The sequence below is a fragment of the Haliaeetus albicilla genome, chromosome 10, assembly GCF_947461875.1.
Source record: "Haliaeetus albicilla chromosome 10, bHalAlb1.1, whole genome shotgun sequence".
In the NCBI taxonomy this organism is placed as follows: domain Eukaryota; kingdom Metazoa; phylum Chordata; class Aves; order Accipitriformes; family Accipitridae; genus Haliaeetus; species Haliaeetus albicilla.
In genome coordinates this window covers 28,957,126-28,983,297 of record NC_091492.1, presented here as the reverse complement: position 1 = coordinate 28,983,297, position 26,172 = coordinate 28,957,126, and the positions used below count along the sequence as shown (strand labels likewise).

The window sequence follows — 26,172 nt, the reverse complement described above, 5'->3', positions numbered from 1 at the left end:
CCTCCGTCACACAAAACCACACCTTTCGTAAAGATGAAAAGCAGCATTTGGAGCACGTGAATTACTACAACCGTGGCACGGCCTTGGAGATGGCGGAGGGGCTGCCGAGGTGCCCATACGCACGTTCAGTGACTCAGGCGTCGTTCCTCAGGTGGGGGGGGGGTGTGTCAGGCTGAGGAGAAATGCTCCCTACCTGAGGAGAACCGCTCCACAGTCTGAGGAGAAATGCTCCCCCTGGACTGGGCTCCTATGCCTTCCAGGCTGCCATTTGAGCATGCTGCAAAGGCTGCGGCCGCTGCTCTGGCAGGGGTAGCGGGGAGGCTCTCACAGGGTCTGTGAGGTCCCTCACAGGGTCGCCGTGAACCACGGTTCACGCCTGAACCACGGTGGCAGAAAGCTCACCCGAAAGGGCCACCCCTGCCCGGGGAGCCTCTCGCCGAGCGCCTGCCCGCGGAGGGTGAAGGGCCCTGGGGGCGAGCTGCGGGAGGCTGGGCGAAGGGACAGGGCGCTGCGCTGTTCTTAGGGGAGGAGGAAGGGCAGCAGCACGGCGCTGCGACGTGCCGAGGGGCGGCTGCCCTCATCCGGGCCCTCTCCCTCGGGGGCTGGGGCAGGGGGGGAAGGATTGGCGCCGCGGGCCAGGGCCAGGGCCAGGGCCAGGACGCGAACCCGCGTCCTCCACCCCTCCAGCGCCGCGCCCGGGGCCACGGGGGAGCAGGTGGAGGGGGCGGAGCCACCCGTGAAGGGCCGCCGGGCTGCGCGCGCGAGGCCCCGCCCACCCCGGCGGAGCCGCGCGGTCGCCATGGCAACAGAGGCGCTTCCCGCGGGGCCGGGCCGGGCCGGGCTGCGCGCGCGCCGCGGCCGGCGGCTCCTGGCGCCGGGGCGAAGGGCCGGGCCCGCCCCGCGGCGCGACGGAGCCGGCGGCGACCGCAGCCCGGGACGCGGCGGGACCGGGGCGGGGCACCCCGGCGCGACCCTCCCTACCTCTCCCTCCCGCGGCCTTTCCGTTGCCCCCGGCAGCCCCTCGCCCCCGGGGATCGCGGGGGGGGGGCGGCCCCCGCTCCGCCCCGTCCCGCCCCGCCCCCGGGTGGGGGTGTCCGGCCGTACCCGGCTGCCGTTTACCTCAGCTGGGCAGGCCGCTGGGTTCCGCCGCAACGGAGAAGTTGCTAACTAAGTTTCAGCCCGGCCGAACCAGCTCCCGTCCCGCCTCGGCTCCCCTGAGGGACGAGCCGGTACCTAGTCAGGGTAAGTGCCGGTGGTGGGCCCCCGGTGAGGGGCGCGGAACCGCGCTGGTGGCGGCGGGACAAAGGCGGCCCAGCCCGGTGAGGCACCGGGCGGGTCCGGTTCACTCATCCTGAGGGGACCGCCGCCCCGGGTTCCCCCCCCCCCGCCGCCGCCTTCCTCCCGGCTTCGCCCTCAGAGCCGGCCGGGGGGAAGGCGGCGGCGAGGGGGGGAGCCCGGGGCGGCTCTGCCGTGCTGCTCCGGGGTCCCCGGCACCGGGGAGGGAGGGTACGGTTACCCGGGGATCCTAGGGACAAACTCGCCCAGGGCTCGGTGTCCGTGGGGGTCCGGCACGGTGGTGTCGGGATCGCCTCGCTGCTTGTTTTTCACTGCGTCAGAGCCAAGGGCGAGGGGAGAAGTTGGGTCCTCATGTGTGTGTGTGCTCCGAGTTAGAAAAGGAAAAAAAAAAAAAGCCCTTCGTGCTATTAATTGAGTGTCTGTGTGCGGTTATAGGTAGTTTTTCCTGGTGATTTGGATGGCTCGTGGGTATAATGTTCTGCTGGCGAGCACTGCAGATTAGAGCCTTATTTTGTAATCCAAGATGACTTTTGTAAGCACTGCAATTATCTGTTCCCCTCTGGATTAGTGATGATAATGTGCTTGGCATTCTTACATGTACAAATAAAGATGCTCCCCCCCCCCCCCCCCCCCCCCGAAGAGTTTACAGCCATGCCGACTAATGCTTGGGTTAACAGCAGTCTGAAGAAGGGACACGGGCATTTCAGAAGTGTGGTATGTGACTTTTTTATGCCTTGGACTTTAGGAAGTGTATCTGCTCACTAGAGTTAGTTTTAAGTGCCACCTTAAGGTCATTATGCTGGATCTTTTTAATTGCGGATGCACATACCTTTGCTTGTTGGCATAACAGCCTGTGCATGTGTAGATGTTTTTATTTTGGAAGCATGTCTGACGTTTGGGGGGGCAGTTTTGTATTGCTTTCTTGTGTTATGCAACCGATTTGTCCATTTTTCTTCCTAACTCCAAATGTAAGCGATTTAGGTGTGGATGGAGGGATGTGGAGTTCTGCTTATGGGTGGAAATAGCTGATCCAAAAGATCACATGGAGGTCAGTTCCCGTTTCCCTGAATTTGCATGGAGTTCTGTGCTTAGATCTGGGAGGGAGCAAAATCGGGATTCTGAAGAGGTGAAGCTAATCTGCGAAACCCCTTTATTTCCTGTGTGCTGTTGCATCGAGTCATCTAAAAAGCTTTGCCTTCTTGAGTCTGTTTGCGGCATTGTTACTGTTCTTGCCTTTTTCTGGTCTGAAGGTAGGAGATTAATCTTGTGGATTCAGGTAGTGACTTGACTTCTATTTCTGTGGCATAATCCATGTGATTTTGATTTGTGTGTAAGGAATGGGATTAAGGGAAACCACACTTGACAGATGGCAGAGCTCTTCTATACTATTATGAGATATCGTAACCTTTTATTATACCTACAGAGTTGATTCTTCAGAGTTTAGTAATATAATTCTATTCAAGATAAAGTATTGCATGATAAAATACTGGCACTGCATTAAAGGAATTGCAGCATATAGCAATTGATATTTTATCAAAACCGGTGCTTTATTCCATTGTGGTAATTGCAAGCAATTTTCATGGTAGGCTGAAGAGGTAAACTATGTTTCCAGGGTAACTGTGAAGTTGTTTAGCTGCTTCAGAGGTACTTTTTGCCAGAATTGAAGGTTGTTGGTATTTTCTTTTTCCTTGTCTCCCTTGCATAAATTAGAAGACTTTGCATCTTTTTAACGACCACATGAAAAAATTATTTTTCTTTGTTTTCCTGTGCCATTTTTAGAGTGTGGTAGGGAAACAGCCAATGTATGGCAGAAATGCTAATAAAGTTGCCTGGCAGCTTAATCAGGTAAAAACTTTTTCAAAAAAATTTTTCAAGAATTTATAAACTTTTTTTTGCCTTTTTTTTTTGGTAGGATTTTCTTCATTGTATGCTATGCCTTTTTATGTAAAAGTTGTCAAGGATATTTATTAGTAAGTAAATCTATAAAGCCTTTCTACTTTAGAATAATTAGAGAGGTAGGAATCCTATGTAAATAGAAGACATAGCCTGTAATTCACTTTTGATAGGTGTATAGTTTGTTGAAAATACACTGATAAACTTTAGACTGTTCTCTTTCAGATGATGCTCTGAACTAATTCTAAGCTAAATGTTTCTTTTCCAATAAATGTAAGACAGAACAAAGTGACTCTAGAGTGTCACAGTATGGAAATTCCCTAAAAGATGTAAAAATCAAGGACTGTTTTCTAATTCAAATACTCGTGTTTGTCATTTTTTACTATCTCATTTTATATATGGTAGCAAATGAGGTGAACGTCACCAATCCAAGGTTTGTGCTCATGCTGCAGTTCTAGACGCTGCCTATCTTATGGCTAGAGGAGAAAGGGCAGAGTACCCACCTATCCTCACCTGGGCTCGTAACTGACTAGATACCAATGTATTAGGAAAATTTTAATGTCTGATGATTCAACAATTTATTACCTCTCATGATTGCCTTACAGAGAGCTATGTGTAGTGATGATTGTGTTGTTTGGTGGTTGTTTTTTTTTTTTTTTTAATACTGTTTCCAAACATGTGTAGCACTGTCATCTTGGATGCTAATTGAGCCTCTTTTGTGACTGCAGGCTCCTCTGACAGTAGTAATATGCTTCCTGGATACCTCATTTCTCCCAAAGGAAAAAAAAACCCAAACAAACCAAACCAGTTATGACTTGGAAATAGATTTTATTGAAAGAAAGAATTTGAGACTCTAAGACCTATGTTTGAAAAGTTTGGCAGCCCTTACTGCTCCATGGACTGGAGGTAAAATTTAGACCACATGTGAAAGAAGGAAGGTCTGATCAGCAGGTCCCAGGTGGGAGGTAGATGGAGAGCTCGGGTATTCCACCTCCTGGGATTCTTTGCATGGCTCTGTGATTTTGCTTGGGTGTTGTCCTGGACTCTGCTCCATTCAGTGCTTCTGTTTCTCTGGCTACTAGATAATTTTGAAACCAGTCCTGTCACCTCCCTTCTCTTTCACACATGCTTGGTTACTGTAAAGTAAAAAATGAGCTTGCTCTCCCTGGTGAAGAATGTGTCGCTGCATTTGCTGCCTAGTCTTTTCCTCGGGATTAGTCTTTGTTTGATCTTTGGTCATGGAGCTTTCTCTCTTCTGGTAGGTTTTCCAAGTATCCTCAGAATCAAGATGATAGAACTCCTGGTGATTTTTGTCCTGCCCTTGAGTTTTTAAACAGTGGTGAGAAAACTTCCTGTAGTCTGGAAAATTTCAGTATAGCGGTGCTTGTGGGGAATACTCTGCAGATCAGGGACACAGGACTTGGGATCATACTTCAGAGGATTACTCTAAGCATGTCAGTTAGGGATATGGTACAGTTGTGGCTGCAGAAAACTCTCTCTCACACCTTTGGCTGCTCATATATCAAGAATTTTCTCTAAGACTTGGTATGTTTTCTTGAATTGATATTCCACAGGAATTGATAACTTGGCACTGCTCACTAGCCAGGGGAAGTTTCCTTTGGCAAATGAGTTTGTCATGCTGAGTTGGGTGCTGTGTAGTAATTTAAAAATTTGACTAGTAAAAGGGATGTGTGTGTGCATGCATGTCTAAATCCAAGTTTTGAATGTTCTGCATCCACTTACATGTAATGTCACTGTTCTTATTTTCAACCTATTTCTTCTTGCAGGATGTTTTTCTGCATGAGGATACAAATAATGCTAGTTGGAAGTCTTTCTTTCACAGATTGGTGAATTTACATGATGCTGTTCGTTGTAGGGAGGTAGTTAATGTCTTAGCTTTTCTGCTAATTTATGTTATTAATTTATTTCTTAAGGCAGGCGCAGCCTTTTGGGGCTCCTTGCTTGATTCTTAAGTAGCAGACAGCTTTTGGGAGGAAAGTACTATGTCTATTCAGTACTTTAAAGAGACTTTGATGGAATAGGAGATCATACTGTATTCAGTGGGCTGTTTGTAAAAGTGAGACTGAAGTAAACTACTTAATCCTGCAAGCCCAGGCATGAAGCTTGCAGTGATGCTGTGAGCACAATCTGTATCACTTCTTTGTGTTTGATGCAGGAGGGTGAGTAGAACCTGAGAATGTTGCAATGTTTTAGGTGTGTTTTTTGTTTTGTATGTAGAAGGCGCCCAAAGACAACATATGGAAAAAGCCACAAACTTTTTGCTTTTGCCTCAGAATTCTATTTAAATGAAGACTCCCTGGTTGCAGTAGTAGCCTTTGCAGCGTAAACCACCGCGTGCTTGTCTTGCGTTTGTAGCCAGAGACTGGAATAATAGCGTCAGGAGAGCTGTGGAATTCCCTCTGCAGCAAACTACTCTTGAATCCTAATCGCAACCTTCTGAACGACCACAGACCTGATAGATTTAACAGTTTAACTGAAAGGCATCATGCTTGATAAATTCTAGATGCACCTGCCCTCTGCAGCTGAACGTACAGACTTTTGCTAAAAAAGTACAGTGATTTGCTCTTGGGTTGCCCATACACATGCTTCCAGTGAGACGTGACTGTAAGGATCTGATTCTGAGGAGGTACTCTACTTGCTGGATTGAAAGAGGTGAAAAAAGTTGCTTTCTTTCCTTGATTGACTTTCAGTAAGTTTGAAGGGCATACGTAAACTTCTTTCTGAACTCTTAGTCCTTTCTCTTGAAACTGTGTTCTAGTAATACTTTAAAAAAAAAAAAGTAGTAACAAATGAAAAACATAGCAAGTCAATCACTGTTTGCTTTGAGTGGCCTTCTGTGGGTGGTTTCATGCACAGTGGACTTTCCATATCTTAGGTTCTGTTAAGTGGCAGGAAAAAAAAATTCTTAAGAAAACCTGGGTATTGAGTTTTGGCATAACATGCTAAATTTAGTATGATCACTATTCTATCTTTTTGCAGCTATTGATTAAAAAAAAATAGTAATGTTTCTCTTTTCTCATGGCTGGATATCAATTTATGCTAGTATGACCTGAACATCTGATCAGAAAGGGATATGTAGGTCTACTGGATAATGATTTTCCTCAGGCCTAGGCTTAAATAATCTAGACTTTTAAGTAGACTTCCATAAACAATTTAGTCTTTAGATTCTTTTCTCAGATCAAGGTGGCTTATTTTCTTGCTTCTCACTGTCTTTGCTTTGTTCTGGAAATATGTAATGCTGGAACTTCTGCAGGCAAAAAAGCCTTCAAACAACTGTCCAAACTGTTTGGGGTTATTTTTCAATGCATCTGTATAAATAAGAGATTGTTAATACATATTTTCACAGTTCCTGAATACCTTACGATTACGTTGAAACAATGGGAGATGAATTTTCTTTTTATACTCTTCATCTCTACAAAACACGCTTGAGGAGAGGAAATGAATTTTTTCTTAGGCTGGTGTGATTATGGTGATGCAATTTGAGCAGTCTAGGACTACAGAGGGTTATTATCTGAAACATTGCTTGGTTTTGTTTTGAGTCATGTCCCATGAACATGCACTTACTCATTTGGGGGGAAATCTAGGCTCCTTTAAAGCCGTTCATTAAAAGTTCTTATCAGAATTAAGTGCCAAAACTTTCAGGTTTGGGCTATAATAAAGCTGTTGCATGCCTGAAAGAAGACAAGTGTTGGTCTTGCAGCAGTGTGAGAACTGAAAGCTTCTTACTATTGTAGTAATTATGAGTCAGGATGGTCATTAGCCTGCTGTAACAAGTAGAAAAAGATAACCAAACCTTCAGCAATTGAATTGTTATCTACACAGTTTTCACTTGGAGGGAAAAAGCATGCCTGTGCGTTCCAGCAGTTTCTTCAAAGAGTGTATGTATGCAGCATACGCACGGCTCTAGCTTTGGTGTAATTTTTATTTGTCTTATTTTACAGAATTAGCACAAGCTTTAATGTGGGGTGGTAGGAGTTTTAAGTCTTTTTTTCCAGGTCAAAATACCCCTTTAATTTGGTTGGGGGCTGGGGAGAGAATTGCCATGAGCCGAGTGGCCTCTTAACTCCAGCTACAGGCTTGACCCAGTTACAGTTCGGCAGTGAAGTCTGCAGAGCTCTGGCATCGCTGGGAAACGCGTGTGCTCTTTGAGCTAGGCCAGCCCAGGAACAGACAACTTTAACTTTGCTGCAGAAGCAGCGCTTGGATGCAAATAAGATGGATGGCAAAAATAGGAGAAAAAAGACATTAGATGCATTTTGTTGTTTACATCTAAAATACATAGGTTTGGCACATTGGAGAAGAGGTGAAGAAGTGAAGATGTTAATGCTTTATTTTGTTAGCTTTTCTTTAATTCTAGTAGTTAAAAACAATTTTACCCTTTGTAGTTTCTAAGGGCCAAAAGCTGCCAGTATTTTAGTGAAATGCATGAAAATATGAGTGTTTGTGTGTGCTTTTGCTGATGCAAACAGTGTTGTTGCCATACACATCAGCCCCTTCTGTTTATATTTTCATAGTGACTTTTTTCTGGTCTTAGTATTGGTTAAATACATGCTTTCTGTGCCTTTGAACAGGTAATAGTAACAAATGTCAAGTTCTAAAACTTGTTGTTCCTACTGTTGTAAAACTAAGATCTTTATTTTACAGCGTTGATGAGAATTTGAAAGACATAAATAGGAATGGAATTTAAATTTGTCTTTATTATGCTCCTTTAATGAGCTCAGACTTCAGCTTGGATTAAGTCTGGCTGCTTTTTCAATTCAGCCATAGTATCGGTAACTCTTGCTAGGGAGCGAGTTGTGCCAAAATTTAAGAGGGATGTTTATCTGCTGCAAGTATGTTCAACCATACAAGGCTTTCAATGGACAAAGCTGTCTCATCCGTAACGAAAGCATTTGGCCCAGCAAAGCCATGATACATTTTAAACAGGGTTGGAATTTTTGGCCACCATAATTGTGTTTGATATTTCATGAGAACACTCAGAATTCTTCATTGAACAAAATGAGCACAGATGCCTTTCTAAAATGGGTATTTATGCTAAAGTTGTGCAGCTCAGCTGGCTCGTTCCTTTACTTAGAGACCTTACAAGAAATGTCATTTTTATTATTTGTTGTCAAACAGTGCTCTGACTGTATTGACACTACTAAATGTCAGATATTAGTATAATCTGCCCTTAGAATGTTTTAAGCAACATGATGGCTGCAGACTTACCTAAATATCATCCTATTCTTGCAGTACGCATGTACAAATGATACAGGGTTTTTCTTTTTGCGTGTTTGAGCCTGCAATAACAGTTATGTCCAAGAAAATAGGTAACTTGATTTATGCAAATAATATTAAGTATTTCTAAACCATGTTTGAATTTATGTCTCTTGTAATTCTTACTAGTCATCATAATGTTCAGTTTACATTCTTCACAAAATGAATATTAAAAAAAAAATCACTGCAGCTCTCTGGTTACTGCTTGCAAAGGAGAGATTAAATGAATTGATTTGATTACAGTAGTGTTCCTAGTACAACTTCAGATTTTTTGTTACTCTCCTAAGTACAATTTTATGTACTAGGAAAGAGATGCTCACTTTTGCTACGTGGTTGTGTGAGGCTGCAGGAGAGGTTTCCGCATGTCTGACCTATTCTCACTAAACTTGACAGGGCAATGGATGTTTTCTTGACTTCTTCCTTAATATAGTTGAATCACAGTACACGTGGGAAAGACTCATCAATAGTTACAGATCAGCATTTCAAGAAGGTCAGGGAAACTGATTTCTGCATGGTGAGCATTATGTTAATTCAGTTGTTAAACATATTGGAATTGCGCTTCCTTTTGCTTCTGCAGTGCTTGCAGATTCCATCAGAGCCTTTGCTCTGCGCTTGGAGTACAGAGGGTTAGTTTTGGATAGGGAGAAGCTTTCTTGTATGCTGTATTGTAATCACATGCAAGAAACGTGTCTGCAGATCTTAGTTTGAATTGAGTTCTTTGCCCGAAGTACTTGCTTAAATAGTGTCACTGTCATGTTGGTGCTTATGCATGAAAATGAAATCTAAGGAGATGATACCACGATAGAAAGGTTGAAGCCTTGTTTAAGATGAAATACATATTTTCCTCTCCTGAAGGCACTTTTATATTGGGATAAAAGGCTAGGCTAGGGACTAGCAGCTGTAATGATTGAATTAATTGTTTATGTGTGTGCAAAAATGAAATGAGAGTGTGTACCAAAGCAGATGTGTAACTTAGGCCCCATTACTGACACCTCTTACAAACAATACTAAGGCTTTTCTCTCATATTTGGTCTTGAATACTAGGAATGTTATATTAGTATTGTTTCCTAACCAGTATGTGTAGTATCTTTAGAGATTATTTGTGATACGTTAAAGCGTATGTGACAGACGTGTAAAGTAATGATTACACAGTTTCATGTTTGTTGATATTGGACTGTTGCACACAATGTAAAAAGTAGCTAATTTTGAATCCAGTTTTTTTTTGTACTGTAGATTTATGGTTAACTGAGATGGTTTTTGCACAAGCTTGGTTCTGTAAGGAGCAGGTTAGTATGTTTTTCAAATTGTCTCAAAGTCTCCGCTCAGGTCCATTGAGTTCCTTTTTTGTTTTTTAAATGTAACAGGTTTAATCCCAGATTAGTACACTTTCAAAGTGCTGTCTTTTATAGGTGCTGAAAATTGTTACTTTGAGGTTAAAGATCTTGCCATCTTTGCTGTTTCAGCTTGGTTCTAGAAGTGATTGTGCTCTTATGTCTGTTACACCCTTTCTAAAAACACTGCAAAGTTGAACTCGCTGGTATTGCTGCTGATGAATTAAAAGCATCGTTATAGCTCGGGACAGTTGGAGCCTTCCCACAAGTTCTCGGGGCGGGGTGACTTCTGCTTTCCTGCCTACCTCCTGCTCAGGGCTGCTGTAGTCTGGATTTTTCTTACTGCTTTAAAACCTTAATAAACTATGGCCTGCTCCATTTTCTGCTTATGTTGGCTCCTTCAAATACTGTGAGCCAGCTCTGTTCTGGAGATCTGCATCTTGGCATCCTGTTAATTACACTGGTTCCACCAGGAGTCAGTTGCTGATGGGAGCGTGGAAAAAGCCTGTGAATATGGGAGGGGCACCTAAACCCAGCACTTTGAGAACGTTTTCAGGAGTGTGGAGAAGGAGGTAATGAAGCAGATGGCAGGTTAGCATCTGGAGAGCTTTAAAACTGCTAACAGCACATGTTGGAAGGCAAAGGAAGCCATTTGGACACTTGGCGGTGTGGCAGCTTCCTGCTCAGCTGCTCTGGCCTGGGGGGTCAGTCCGAGTCCCTGGCATTGCTCTGAGTGTGATGGCCACTGGCAGTGCTTGATGGGCTCTGGTTGTGGAGCTGTCTGATGTGCTTGAGACCAGGGGTAGTAACTGCTAATGAATCAGAGAGTCAATACCTGAACTGGTCTTCAAAGAGTAACTAGAGAATGTACTGTTGGCCAGATTCAATGGCTCCGCTCTCGATTACATCTGGAGAGTGTGCAGTTTTGGTCAGGTAGATCTCTTCTCCCATCCTGTGTATCTGTTTTTTGTTCACCCTGATTTTTATCACCTTGGCTCTTGAACCTGAAGACTTCTGGGGAGGGGAACTCACATTGATCAGTGTGATTCCTGGGCTCCAAAATATGCCTATGTCAGCTATTCGTTCTTACCCTGCCTTAAAATGTAGGTGATCTCTCTGTTGCTCCATGTATTCTTTGACAGTGTCTGCATTTTTTATTAAAGTGTTTTTATGTTACTCTTTTATCTTCATTTTGATGTGTTAAAGTGTTTGTGGCTTCTGTGCTTAAAACTTACCAGAAAGTTTAAAAAAACACTGTTCACTTGTGGTTAAAAATTCATTTCTATGCTAAAGCTTGTGAATGCTGTTTAAGCAGCCACTTAACGCTTTCCTTCGCCTCCCCTCCATGCCCCTGCTAGCGTGGTGTGCCGGACGTGGGGGTGTGTTCCACACGAGTGTTTGTTCACAGCTAGGCACTTCCAGGTTCTCAGTGCTTCCACAGTTTGGATTTCAGTGCTGGTTTTTTCATGTTTCTGCTATTATTTTCTTTTTCTTCTTCCACCCCCCTCAAGAAAAATATTAACATTTTAAGTGTCTGAACTGTTGCCCTTCAATTAATAGGCAATTTTTCCCTTTCTGTGCTTTCTCAAGCATATAGGGCGATGGAGGGGATTGCTTTGTAGTCATAAAACTTCTAGATAGTGTGTAGACCAATAATGCATTATAGGCCTTGATTTTGCAGAATAACATCATGTTTCTGAAGAACAAGGTAGTAAACGATGGCTAATGTGCATGTGCAGGCTTTGTGCTGTCAGAGTTCTTGGCTTAAACGTGCTTTTGTTCAGAAATGGGAAGAAATATAGTGTCACTGCTTTGATTCGTCACAGCCATACACAAACCTCTGATGCTCTGTTCGATTTGTATCACTTTGAAGCAAGAGGAAACACTTTTGTGGATTGCTGATAACAATAACCTGCTAGCAGGTAACAAGCTTACATACAAATTAGCAAAAACAGCCAGTGTCTCTGAAATGGGTAGTTGCATTGGGGGGGGGGGGGGGAAACCTTAGACTATTTCCTGCATATGTGAAAAGCTAGATGTGACCACTGAAGGAAAAATGTGAGCCTTATCATCAAGGTAGCAGCAGGAGCTCCTCTGGCACATGAAACATTCTTGACATAGCAGCTTTTTTATGGGTATGCAGCTTGGGGCAGATTATTGACGCCTGACAGGAGTCAGCACCCTGCTGCAGTAACGTATCCTGCCCAAATGAATGCTGTGTTGAGTACACAAGGAAGAGATCAAAGAGCTGTCTGAAAATTGTTAACAACCTGAGAGGCAAAAAGATTAATTTCAAAGTGCGTAATTGTTTTTCAGAGCAGGGAATGACATAAGGGATTTCGGCTCATAGAATGATAAATGCCACCAAGTATTTTGCTTTTATAACAATATTTTGTTTGACTCAAAATAGATCCACCCATCTCTTGCTAGCTTAGTAATTTTTTCAATATTTATAGGACATGTGAAATTGTAAATCTGATGGTCACGTCCATTTGAATTTGCGTGAGTTTTAATGGCTCCATCTGTATCCTGAAAGGCATAACTAGAGTAAAATTAATCCAGTTTAAGTTTGTTAATAATTCGCTTGTTCAAAATTGGGTCATCTTTTATGTAAAGCATTTGAATTGCTGCTATAGGAGCAAGAGCTTGGGCAAAGGAGGATTTTATCAGATAACCTACCCTGCATCATAAAAAATGTGCTGGGTAAAACAGCTGAGACCAGTATTTTCCATCCTGTGTGGTGTTGGCCCACTAGAACTGGTGGTGAAATTGGATTTTCAACGTGGGCAGGCTGTTGTTGAGTGCACTGGAAAATTTCCCCCAGAGTTGATGCCAATGACATGTAAACTCAAATCCAATTTCAATTCTACTATTCCCTCCATTTTGCCTTAAGTATTTCTGGGTTATGGGGACCACGCATAAAAAAGGGTCAGTCATAAAAACTCCTCTGTATTCACACGTCCGAGAGAGTTGTGTTGGGATCTGCTCCTGCTGGTGCACAAAAGGAAGCTTGTCAGCGAAGCTGGGGTTTGTCTTGGCAGTGCCAGTCAGCCCTGTGCCTGCAGACCCCAGCGCTCAGGACAGAGGTGCTTCCCCCTTTCTAGGCAATTCAGTGTTATATGCGCTGCCACCGTTGTTATTGTCAGCTGTTGAGAATGTTGTTAGTCAAAATTTGCTAGATAGTGCCTAGGGCTTTTTTTTAATGTTTGTACCCAGCATGCTTAGTTGCATCCTGTGGTAATTCTGAGCTGAATCTTGGAGAAGCAAAGCTTGGTGCAAGGCGTTGTTGTGGTGTCAGCACTTGGTGTCACTGCTGGCAGTACCTTTGAAAGCTGCTCTGTGGGACCACCTGCCTGCCTTGGCATGCGAATGGGGGGAAGCAAGAACTTGTGTTGTTTATTAATGCTAATTCTGTCAGCCTGTTGTCATAGTGTTTGTCTTTTCCAATGGTAACAGTGAGATGTCATTATTGTCCACTTCAGATAGGTGCTGCCATGGTGCAGCTTTGTGGCAAGCTTGTTCTTTAAGACAGAGGTGGCTACAACTTAGAGGAGCAGGCTTAGAAGTTGTTCATTTGTTCATGGAACAGAATAATCCGTTCCTGGGAATCATCTGGTCCAACCTCCTGTTTAGAGCAGGGCCAGTTCAGAGTGTCTTTCTCCCATTATGCTGCAGTTCATTTCTAGGGTAGTGCTTGGGACAAGTATTTTGGGCTTGAGTATGGTTGCTTGTTGACCAAGCTAGACTACATGCTTCTGTTATGACTAACACAAATATTTGAAAGGTAGAATGGTGGACTGAATGGAGAAATTGCTGCTAGACAGTATTGGCTGTCTGTATTGAAAGAAAATGTGTAGTTAGGAGCAAAATCCGAAGCTGTTGAACACAGAGCTTCTTAGTGTATGACTTTTTTAAAGAAGCAAGTGGAAAATCAGCCAGTGAAGACATCAAATGGTATAGCTGTAAGAGCTGGAGCAGAACATAAACATTTGTAACAAGATTAGGCAATGACAAATTTCTTTTTAGCTAGGTGAAAGCTTAGAAACAGCATAATCTATTAGAGCATCTTTGCTCTAAGTATTTTGTCTGTAGGTGGCATGTGCTATTCGTGAATGAGTCTTTTAGCTAGCGATTGTGCAGCTTCAGAATCTGTCCTTCAAGACAAGTACAGGTATAAAACTAATACAGTGTAAATCCTCTTTCTTTTTGCAGAAGCAAAGGAATTTTAATGCTTACATCTCAAATACAGATGTTAGTCATACCCCCGCCCTTGTATGTGTGCAGAACTGGGGCTGCGGTGGTTACACAGCTCTTCACCTTCTTGCGGCACTGAGCAGGTACTGGCCTGTACGTGGGTCTCTGCACCTTTGCTTCATTGCATAGAGGGATGATGTTCTCCCCGTTGCCTGGCAGGTCTGGCTCTGCTCCGCCCTATGAGCAAACTGCATTTTCCCCAAAGACATTTTCCCAGGGTCAGTTCGAAGTCGCTGTTTAATAATTGTTGGCAGTGGTTGTATAGTGGCCTGAGACAGCTGGCTTTGAACCTTCATGGTGAGAACAAATCCTGAGGATTAAAACAGGAGGAAAGCTGTCTTCCTTATGGAAACTCTGCAGTTTAGCTTTGCCCAGGTGTTCTGTCTTGGAGAAGATGCACACATATATATACACACACAGATATTTAATGTTTACTGTGTCATGATTCTTTTTGGTCTTCTATCACATCACTGTTTCCTTTGTCCTCCATTTTATGGGTTCAGGTTTTCTTCAGATGATTAAACTGTTGAAGTGATCTCCTAGCATGTTGAAGGTAGTGCTCTAAGGCCAGTAGCCTCAGGTTTTCTTAGGGTCTTGATGAAACTCCTTTGTTCTTTTCTCCATATGGCAATACCTTAATCCCTTTTTCAGCAATCAGATGAACATATAAAAGACACAGCATTTATAAATTAGTACTGGTGATTCCAAGTCAATCACAGAACAATGAGAGCTGGCTATACCTTCTGAAGGTGGTTTACTGGGCCAGGCTACAAATGCGTTTTCCAGTGCTGGAAATCCTGTTAGAATTTGAAGAGGAAGATCAGAGGATTATGGGCTTTGTCCTTTCTTACAGTCCCTTCTGACACAAAAGCACCTGCCATGCATAAAGGCAAGCAGGAAATGTCTTCTCACATCACGCTATTTCTGTAATATAGTGACCTTCAGAAGCTCAGTTTCTATGAAATGATCTGTTCCCTCTGATTTCTTCCTGGGTGCAGAGGGTGATGTGTCAGGTTTATTTCTGAAGGCTTCATAGCCTTTGCTTCCAAGCAGTAGTTCTGTGAAGGCACTTGCCTATTTTTGTAACCAGTAGGTGGATTTTTTTTTAATAAACCAAAGCCCACAGATCTGTTTGACTTGATACTTTGACTTGCATGCCACTTCAGGTCAGAAGCAGACCCGTCTCTCATGAGTAATGGGAGTGTTGCACCTTTCCAGTTCTCATTAGATTTGCTTGTTTCCCTGCTGGCTGGCAAGCTTTGCAAGGTGTTTCACTGCAGAGATTTTCTGAGTAGTATTTTAACATTGCATTTGCTCCATGAATTAAATAGTTTCAATGTCAGTGTCCGTGTAGTTTTCACCAGTGTTCTGGAAAGAAGCTGTCCCAATAATATCATTGCTGTTTATAAAGTCTGAAGGCAGTGAGCGAAACAGAAAATCCAGTGGTGATACCTGTGTCCTGTCAGCTCTGAGATCAGAGACAGTTGGCCTTTATCTTTCCTTTCTGCCAAGAGGACAAAAGTATGCACAATTACAGTAAATATTTCCAGGGGTGGGTGGTCTCTCAGCTCCTTTTACTGTTGAAATATGGTACTGAACATGGTATTCTGTAGGGGAGTATCAAATGGAAGAATGCCAAGTTATTTTTTTTTTTCAGTCCTGTATTTCTGTCTGTGCTGCAGACAGCTGGCTCATCCATCTCCTTACTCTCCTTCAGCTGCATCCATGGTGTGCCTGCCAAATGAGAGCATTCACACTCAAAGCTGGAGCCTCTAGAGAAAATGCAGCCCTGCCTCGCCTCTGTGGGCTTCAGCTAGAAAAGGATGGTCAAAAGTGCCGCCTGCTCGAGGTCAGAGGGATCAGTAGCTACTTGATGTATTTCTGAAACAATAATGAACCAAATTTCACCTCTTGTAAAGCAAGGTCATGGAGACCATACACTCAAAGGAGGTATAAATAAACTAGTATGTGATTAATTTCATTGTATTTGTGATATACAGTGTAAGAATACAAAAGCAATAGCTGGGGATTTAACCCTGTTCCTTTAGAATCTGTGCAGAAAAACTTATTCTAATAAAAATTTATTTTAAATATAGTTAAAAGTGAAGTTAAGCTTCCTGCAACAAGATGACCGTGGTGTTCCTACAAATTAACCAGGAGGAAGCTTTATAATGATTCTGAAAATGTTTGAGGAGAAATTTTGGTTTCCAATTAAAGTATCCACCCACTGTTGTGTCAGGGATGTAACCTTGCTGACCTTTGGGAACTGCCGGTAGAATTGAGTTCTACCTGAAACAACTGAACATATTCGTCTAAGAGCCTTAGTTTGACTTCTTTTTCTGTTTTCAGTTCCATAGTCAATTTTTCTTGCTCGTAGCCAAACCTGATCATTAATATTTCATCTGGCATGCAATGCAATTGTTTCTGGAATGTCTTTTTTTTCATGCTAAACGGCATATAATGGGGGGAAGTTATTTGCAGGTCTTGTTTGTGGGTGAAACGCATTTATGAGGATGAAACCTAAAAGAATATTAACAGGAGTTGAAGCTGACCGCAAAAGCAAATGTTTGATGATGTAAGCAAACAAAATAGCGCTTTCTGAGGCTTGCTGGGAATACCAACCTTCTGCACAAACATGCTTTTAGCTTGACTTCAGCCTTATCCAGTAATTTGTGTTGTTCCTGCTCAATGTCATCCTCCGTTGGCAGAAATTAAGATTTTGCTTTTGCTCTCTTTTTCAACTGCCAAAAGAATTGGACTTTCTGAAAATACCCACCCACTAATGAGCCGGGTGGAATCCCTCATGCTGAATGCTAGCTGGAAATAAAAGATGACTCACTCAGGAGGGTGAGGATTCACAGCATCTGCTACCAAAAAATGATGATTCACCAACATTTCAAAGCATTTTTCCTTTGGTTAGGGTTTGTTCTAGCTCGGTCTCACGAGACTTTTGAAACAAATTAGACCCTCTGTGAAACTTGGAAGGAAAAAGAGTTTACTCTGAAACTGTCAATGGGAGGGTTGTGGAGAATGAAATTATGGAAGAATGAGATGTAATGAAGTAGTTGTACAGGTCAGAGGAAATGCCTAGCGTGCTCTTTCAGTCTGTGTGCTCTTGATGGATCCTTCTCTTGAAGAGGACACACTGGCAATGTGTGCGAAGACGAAAAACCCTAAACAAGAGTCTGGTTTTGACAAAGTTTATCTTGACAGAAGAATAGTTGTCCTTAATTGCTTGTAGAACAGTGGTAATTGCCCCCAAAACTCAGAGTGCAGAATTTTTTTGAGGTCTTTTCAGTGCTAAAAACCCTGAAAATGGGTAATTCATAATAAATGTGATGGCCATGCAGGGGAAAGTATGGTTGCAGTTGATGTTCGGAAGGATCTGGTTTTGCTGGGAAGAATAATAGATTCTTCCTTTAAAACCATTTGGTGAAGAGCATTTTGTTGGGCAGGAAGGGTGATGGGCACTATGTCCATCAGCGCTGCATGATGGAAACTGGGCTGCCTGAGGGGAAAGAGCAACAGAACAAGCAGGTTGATAATCCAGAATCCAACTGGACCTTTTTAAAGGGTGAAATTCTGAAACTGTTTTCTAGAAATAACTGGAGGCAAACCCCTCTAGTTCCTGGTCTGTTCCACCCCACTGCCTTTTGTTTCTCAAGAGAGTGCAGACACATTGCTGGACAGACAAGGACCAGGGGTGTTACTGCTCACTAGTGGTGACTGATTTTTTTTAGATTAATCCTTAATAATTACTTTTTATATGTGACGCACATTGTTATGAAAACTCTATAGGACTGACAGCTGCAGAAGTAGACAACTACATATAATTTTTTTCACAAGTCATTCCCTCCAGACCGATCTTTGTCTCACAAATTCAAGGAGATTTGGAGGACGACTCCCCCTGCCCCACAGATGTTGCAACGCATTCCGTCTCAGTTACGGAGAGTTGCGTTTTGCTGTTGGATCCTATTTTAACATAAGTTAATGTGTTTTCCTGAATGCTTGTCTTGACTGTCCTGCTACATCAAGAAATTAATCTTAGATTTATGTTGTCCATTATATGGACACACAAGTGTATTTAACATCAAATTTTTGGTTTGCTATAAATGTTATTGCCTCTGTGGGGCCAGTTTGAATTACTGAAGCTACTTGCTTGTGGTGCTTTATAATTTGTTACCTTTCTAACTGCCTTACCTTTGTAACGTGGATTTTAAAATATAAGGTGTAAAGTTTTCACTCTAGTACTGAGGTGGCAGCACATAATCAAAAGGATTGTTGAAAATACCTTTGTACTTTAGTGCATGTCTAGATCTCAGTGAAGCTCTAACAAGTGATGATAGTTAGCAAATGTACTGGCAATAGCAATTAGAGATTTACAAGTGCTTGTAAATGCTGCTATTTATAGGATGGGCACTTAATATAACAAAACGCTGATCTTTCTCTGCAGTGGGAGAAAATGTCAGAGTGGAGTATTTCTTCTTTGTGATGGTACTGGACTATAACATCCAAAAGAACAGTACTTTGTACTTTTTTAAAAAAAAAAAACCCTGAAAGGCTTCAAATAGGCTTGCACATGGGAAATGGAGAAGGAATATTTTAAATTTTGCAATGCTTTGGAATATTAGTATTAAAGATCTATGGAGCTTTGCAGGTCATATCTGTCTTGTGAGATTTGGAATATGTATTTTTAGTTCTCAACCTGTTCATTTTGATTATTGAGAAGCAGAACAAGCGCCTTGTTCTACTGAACTTCTCACTGTGAGTCTGGGTAAAGATCATTTAAATGCATTGTATTACCTGTTCTTACTTTGTGAATAAATTTATCCAGGGATATTTTTAAAAATTAGAGCCAGTAGGACAGTATTTTTGTTAATCTTTCCCTTTAAGAGACCCTGTATGTCCTCTTAAATACAACTGATGGATCCCATTTCAGTGAATGACGGTACTAATAATGCGAATCAGGCTTAAATCCAAGAATAGAAAAAGCCTTTTTTTTCCTGAATTAATTGCATCTACTTAGTTATGAAAGTTTCAGAAAAGGTTTTTCTTTCTCTTTGTGTTATTTTGGTTGTGCTGTAGTAAGTCTTATGTTCTTGAGAGTATTCACACACATGGTTAAGTTACTCTTTTCTTCATACGTGCACTTAAGTGATAGGATCTGCTCTGTTAATTCTTATTTAATCCAATCAGCAACTCTCCAAGTGTTGTAGGAAACAGCAGAAGGATGATTGCTTAGGATAACTGATACGAATTGCTGTAGACTGATGCCAATATGTAGTCAGTGAGGAAAGGAAGAAAAAAAAAAAAGAATTTTTTTTTTAAAGACTGAAACACTTAAGACAGTGGGGAAGTCCTTTGTAGAAGGAATGAAATAAATCTTATATTGTTTTGTGTCTGTGCAGCGTATATGGTCATTGCATTTGTTTTCAGTAGCACCTGTGGCTTGCTATAGCAATGAAAACCTGCAGGACAGATGAATATATAGTCATTGGCAAAGCTGTGTTTTCAGAAGGTGCTAATATATGTAGTTACAAAAATCGCTTCCTGTATTTACACACTAGGAGTAATTTTTTTGTACTGGTAGCAGATTTGCTGGCAAAGTTGTGTCTAAAGAAGGAAAATCTTGTGTTTATTTGGTAGCTTTCTACTGGAGTATTCTTAGTATAAACAGAAACGGATATTCACTGTTGGAGCCATGCTTTCTGGTTGTTTTCAATTTTATAAACTATTTTTGGTGTGTGGGGTTTTTTTGTTTTTTTTTTTTTTTTTTTTTTTTATAGCAGAGATATTTTTCTCTGTGGAATTCTTATGCTTTCCATCCTTACAAAAGACAGATGGACTTGTTTATCTGCTGTGAGGTTCAGGGACAGATTATAGATTATTTTGCTTTGTGTCATTTAAAACATTCTTATTTATGAGCAAGGAGGTTGGCAATAATCACGTGATTCATGGTGGAAAAATTATCTGCAGGCTGCTGCTCCTGTTGTCCTAATAGGCTTAAAGGAATTACCACTGATGTAAATAATAGTTCTGTGTGCTGCTGGTGGGCAAGGCAGGGCAGGGCAGGCAAATGCTAAATATAAAGGGTGTGTTTTGGGTAAAGCCTTTCTCTTATGATTTTTGCAAAAACGACACTGAAGTGAATAATCCATTTTGATTTCTAATGAGCAATGTTAATAATCTTTGTAAAGATAGATTGTTTAATTAAAAATCCAAACAATACCTCAAGACATTAAGATTTTAAGACTCAGTTTGAGCCTGGAGTGGTGTTTGCATGTGCATCTGTAACACCCTGTAGTGGTTCAGCTTTGCCTAGGAAAAATCACAGTTGCAGTTGTTTTGAAGCTGAGGAAGAAGAGCAGCAGGCGAAGAGCCAGGCCTTCGTGTGCCGTTCTTTTCATTAAAAGCAGGAAGAATTTAAAAAGATATTTCAGTGCCATTTATAATTTCATTTTTGCATGCAGAATGCTCCCCAGAACAGCCGAGGGGATCATGACTGAAGCTTAGGGAGCACAAAGAAAAATAGTGCCCAGAAAAGGTGACAACGTGACTTGGGTGCTTTGCTGAATGGAGTGGGGACATGTAGAGGATGCTGTGGCAGCACGGGACAGTGCAGCTGGTGTGGCCATGGCAGCATGTGCAACTTGGCCGGCTGTCCCTCAACTGAGGCAGGTCAGGGAAGGGAAGAACTTATTATAGCTGATGATGAGGGATTTACAATTGTAATAGTACAATTACAGTGGTAATATTAATAGCATCTAAAATTCTCGTGCGATTTAGTTTACAGCTGATTTTTTAAAATTGCCCAAAATTTTGTGCACTGCCAACTTGACTAGATTGTATTTTATTGCACATTTTATCTAAACCAAGGTGTGTATTTCAAAACTGAGACACAATGTCTAGTGGATGTTATATGTGGCATTGATAACATGATTTGCCTTTATCAATTGTACAGCTTTTTAAATTCTAGGAGCTTTATAATTTTCAAAATTGGGTGATATTTTTTCCCTCAAATATTTTGTTTTCCTTTTTTGAAAACTTGTCTGTTTTGGGGCACGTATCTGTTGTAGGGTATCTGAGCAATAAGAACTTAAAACCCGAACACTGACTTCACTAGATCATGTAGAAAAAAATGGGATCCTGTAAAGCTGAAGTGTAGTATAATAAAACTAAGGAACAAATATCATCAGAATGGGTAAATTGTGGTTTAGGAATGTTGGCTGGAGAAACGAGTTGTACGCTGTTAGCAAGGATTATGTCCTGCATTGTATACTCGCTGCCTTGCGTTCCGTTGAGGATCAAGTTTTATTCCATTTAAGAAGCTCTGTACCCCCTCCTTCTTTTCCAAAGAAAAAGCACTACAGAATGATAGGAGCAAACATATTCTCAAATACTGCAAGACATGCTGTTTTTACAGCTTAATTTTTTGCTTTGTGGCATTTCCTGTTAGCATTGCCCTTATTTCAGCAAGTGTCGCTATTTTACTTTTAGAGCGTAACTGCTTTTCACAAAACCTTTGCATCCTTGGAATGTGAGAGTATTTTAATCGGATTTTGATGATGTTTCTTAGAATAAGGAGTGGGAGAGGGAGGAAGATTTCATTAAGATCTGTAAGATTGTGGAAGGGACGGATTGATTCTGATAAGCTGATTGGGTTAGTGACCATTTTGGAAAGGAGAGGTCATGGACTCGAAGGGGACTAGCGTAGTGTGGAAGTAGTTGAGGCAGAATTTCAAGTGGATTGAAAGATGAAAGGATACAGGCAAGGTGAACAGAGGTCATTAGCCTGCCTGAGAGAGGAAGGCCTAAATGCAAGGGACAAAAATAAATCTCTGCAGTTTATGGTGCCAGTGTGGTGTTAGTCTATTCAAGGGAAGCTGAAGGTGAAATAACCATTTTTCCAGACTGCAGACTCAGGAAGGCAATATTCTGGGTTTTTTTAATATTCATATGCAGGGGGCTCCATTTTGCACACAATCTACAAATAGGCATATTAGTAAGGTAAATATGCACCAAAATAGATCAGGAGAGAGGAGTCCAAAGACTGCCCAAACGTAGACAAGAGGGTAGCAGCACAAAATTGAGCCCCTGAGTGAAAGACTATGAAATACAGTATGAATTTCCTAAAAATTAAGAGTATGACAGCTTTTAAAGGGGGGAAAAAAAAAAAAAAAGGCAGCGCATCTAACTTTACATAGCCACCTGCATCTGCTACAAAGTTTAAATATACTTTTTATTAGGAAAAATTCAGGTTACTTCTTGTTGCTGGTATTCTAATTACTGCTGGTTTTCCCTCATCTCTGCAGTAAGAATATAATTAAAGCCCAAGCTAATCTCCTGCTTTTGTTGGTGAGATACTGGAAAAACTGCTTTGTCATGGTAAAAGTCATATTTTGATTGAAAATCAGCCGTTTGAAGGTCAGCTTCTCAGGTAGCACTTCACATACTGTTGTCACAGGAGATTTACAATAGAAAGTAAATTACAGTAATTGAGATTACAGTAATACAGAGTGCTCTGTTTAACCAGTGATTGACAACACTTGAATTTGCAAACAGTACTGTACTCATTGAAATGTGGTTTTAGCTATGTTCAAATTTGGTCTGTCTATTGTGCAGACCAAGTTATTTACCCTTCACCTTTCAGTTACACCTTTCAGGCTTTAGGTGATAATTTCTTCTTGATTCTTTAATAACTGTCTGAAAAATAAACATTCTTTTTGCTTTATACAGTTAAATCAGGTGACTCTATACTTCAAAATGGGAGCCAGCTTTTTTCCTTAAAATGCCCAGGATTTTTGTCTCATGTGGTATTACCTGTGTAGATCTGGGTATGTGCCACACTTGAATCTGAATGCTCTTTGTTTATTTGCAGGAGAGGTCTGATCAGTGTTGCTGAAGTGATCGCTTTCTCCTGTTCTGAATGTCATCTTGGTGACTGAGATCTTGTTTTCACTATGAGAAGTGAATCAGGTTGTACGGATTGGTTGCAGCAGAAAATGCAAATTATGGTAAGTGGTAGCAAAGCTTTTAGAGTTTTGTAGATTATGCATTTATTTCCGTTGTTTAATTGTAGGCCTTAGCTAAAAGATAACAGGTAACACTTTCAGTCACACCAATCTTGATATTTTTTGATAGTTTGAAAGTACGTACTCAATGAGTCTGGCCAGCTATTTATATTATAAAAAGGAGTTGATGTTTGTATGTTAACATTGAGATGTCTGCTTCAGAAAAGATGTTAATTTCTTTATTTTTAAGTATCTGGGTTTTGTGATGTATTCTTTGATTGTTAGGTGTAATCAATGAATAATGGTGTTTCTTGCTAGTTTTTGAGAGGAGGAGGAACAATATGTCTTTCATTATATGATAGACTCTGTAAACAGCATATCCGAAAGGCACCTTAATCTGAGTTTAACCACCTTGTGAATTTAAATTAGAATGATGTTATTTGATGTTCATGCTGACTCTACATCAATACTTGAATTTTCTTTCTTTTTTTGCAGATTCTTTTTCCTTGTTGGATTTTTTCAATTCTGTTGAATGCGTAATTAAAACTATGGCAACAAGAGTAGAAATAAATTCTACTTTGGCGTCTTTGACGACAGTACCTGACTTAAATGAAATCAGAAATGAGGATAAATCACAGCGTGTGTATGTAAGTGTGCTTTCAGATGCAAGTAACAAGACAAAGGAGGCTTCAGCATCACTAACTCTTGAAGAGAAGAGCAAGTTTGGGAGTACTTTGAGATCTGCAACAATGCCGTCGCTAGGATCAAGGCCAAGGCTTTTCCCAAAGCCTTTTTCTAAAGAGAAATCTTCAGATAGTTTTGCGAATGTAAAACCACCTATTCCGGCTTTCAGATCAAGTAGTCTTATTAGAAAGGCCACTGAAGAAACATCATCTGTTAAGATATTAAGTGGAAATGTTCCTCCATTAGTAGGTCAGAAAGTAATTGAAGATGAAAATAAGGCTGGCAGTGAAGTAGTCACAAACATGACTTTCTACACGGGTCCCAGTGCGAATACTGTCATTCTTTTTGAGACGGCAGGCACAGAGCAATCAAAGGTAAGCCTGGCCCAAGAAAAAAGGGCTGCTGATGACCACAGAGTATTTAGTACTATGCAAACAAAAGAGCTTCAGTGCAACATGAAGCTGGAGAAACCATCTCAGCCGTCTGAGACATCCAGGAATCCTGAAGGGTCTCTTCATAGGCAGATATCGCTTTCCTCCAGTCTTAGACCAGTCTCTTGGAACTCCCTCAAAACTGGTGAAAAAAAAGATGCTTGTGAAGTTCATCCAGGGGAGAAAAACAATGACGATGCAAATAATATCTACAGTAAAGGTGATTTCTCTATTGATATGCAGCAAAGGCCAAAACATAGACCAGTATCTGCTATTTTTCTGGAATCATTACGAGATCAAAAACATCGTACTGTGGAAGCTTCTGAGGAAGAATCTCCAACAGAGAAATCCTGGGTTAGAAAACCAAGGCCTTTGTCCATGGACCTGACAGCTAAGTTTGAACATAAAGATCTTTCTTCTTGCAAGAAGACTTGTTCATCTCATGAAAGCAAGGAGAATGTATCAGTAATTTCGTCTACTGATGTTGGCTGTCACGATCAGTCTGAAATGGGGCCAAAAACTGAAGAAACTGAGTTTAATAAAGGCAGTTCTTCTAAAACAAATTTGAAGTGCAGTAGTCAGGACATTGGCATCCTAAATAATGGAAAATACTTATGGGAAACAAAGCTTAAATCTAAAAGTGAACAAATTGAGACAAAACCAGAAATAACGACTAGCTTGCACAGTTCTGAAAGAAGCCATGAAACCACTAGTGAAAGCAGAACTAATAAAGGGGGGAAAAGACCAGATCAGAAGGAGACGTATATGTTTCTAGGCTGTGAAAGCCCTGCAGCTTCCTCAGAAAAAGAGAATAATGTCGTAAGAGGTAGTGTTAAAAAACACATTAGTTTGTTTACTTCAGAAAATCCCAGTACCTCAATGGATACAGAGCTTCTCCCATCAGCTGCTGAGAAGGAAAACAGATGTGTTAACATCCAACAGAGAATCAAAGAACTGACAACAGAAAACACTGATGTTAAGCCAGGAAATCTACGCAGGTCACTTCAATCACGACCACTTTCTGCGGACTTAACAAAGATGTAGGTTGCAGAGAAATTCTGTTTAATCCTCTTAACTTCATCACATTCAGTAAAACTTGCTCTCTCAGTACAATAACTGATCATTTTGGCTCTACTAAATGTAATTATTCTTTATACTGTTATTCTTGAGCCCCTTTCCCACCTTTTCCTACCTCAAAAAAAAAAAAAAAAAAAGAGAAAACTTAATGAAATATGCCCTGACAACAGCTGCCCCCACCCCAAAATGCTGTCAATATTGTTGCCTTTGCATTTTACTGTAACTGTATAACTATTATTAAAATTTCATGCATTTTGAAATCTTGAGGTGAGCATTGTAGACTGCAAACTTATATATTTGTGAGAAAGCAAAAGAATGGTTACCATGTCTTTGACAGTGGTATAGCATATCAGGTTTTCAGCCAGGCAGGAATCTTATTTTGCTGTCGTATTAAAGCCTAAAGATCTATGATGTCTACACTGCCTAAGCTGTGGCAATGAGCAGTGTTGTTAGAGTAATACAAGATCTGCTAATTTTTGCATGGAAAAAAAAAAAAAAATCTTGTCCAGTAAAAAGAGATTTAGTCCAAGGTAAAATGTATTCTCTCAGTACAAAGTTGGGTAATTGGTTATTCAAAATCATAAACATTTGTTTGTGACATGAATGAGAGAGCACTTTGTGCACTTCGCAACATTATCTGAGGCCATAGTGCAGGGCCTGGTACTAGTCTGGATAGTTCATGTTCTGTATGTGATGACAAAGGAATAAGGAAAGAAGGATAATAGTTTTTGGTAGTGTAAAGGAAGTGTGCTTTGCATAATGAGCGCAGCAGATGTTTGGCTAACAGGACCTGCTTTATGAACAGTGGAATAGTAGAATTTTTCAGCAAATGTTGGTCTTTTAACATTGTGATCAAAAAAAAAGGAAAGAAATTTAACCGAGGCATGAGAGTGTTAGTGTCTCTTTCACTATACCTCT

General features: G+C 41.3%; 1 protein-coding gene across 4 annotated transcripts in view; it reads left to right on the top strand.

The window, feature by feature from the left end:
* The first annotated feature begins 896 nt into the window (after nt 1-896).
* KIAA1671 (KIAA1671 ortholog) overlaps nt 897-26,172 on the top strand; it is an 87,703-nt gene continuing 62,427 nt past the window's right edge. Inside the window, exons 1-4 of one of the 4 annotated variants that reach the window (XM_069794536.1) lie at nt 897-1,242; nt 11,624-11,719; nt 22,930-23,065; nt 23,558-25,217. In XM_069794536.1, coding sequence (XP_069650637.1) covers nt 23,611-25,217 — 1,607 coding nt within the window. In that variant the 5' untranslated portion in view covers nt 897-1,242; nt 11,624-11,719; nt 22,930-23,065; nt 23,558-23,610. Of the gene's footprint in view, nt 1,243-1,914; nt 2,011-2,266; nt 2,345-11,623; nt 11,720-22,929; nt 23,066-23,557; nt 25,218-26,172 lie in introns of those variants that run through there. The other 3 variants (XM_069794534.1, XM_069794535.1, XM_069794537.1) reach the window with 3 other exon arrangements.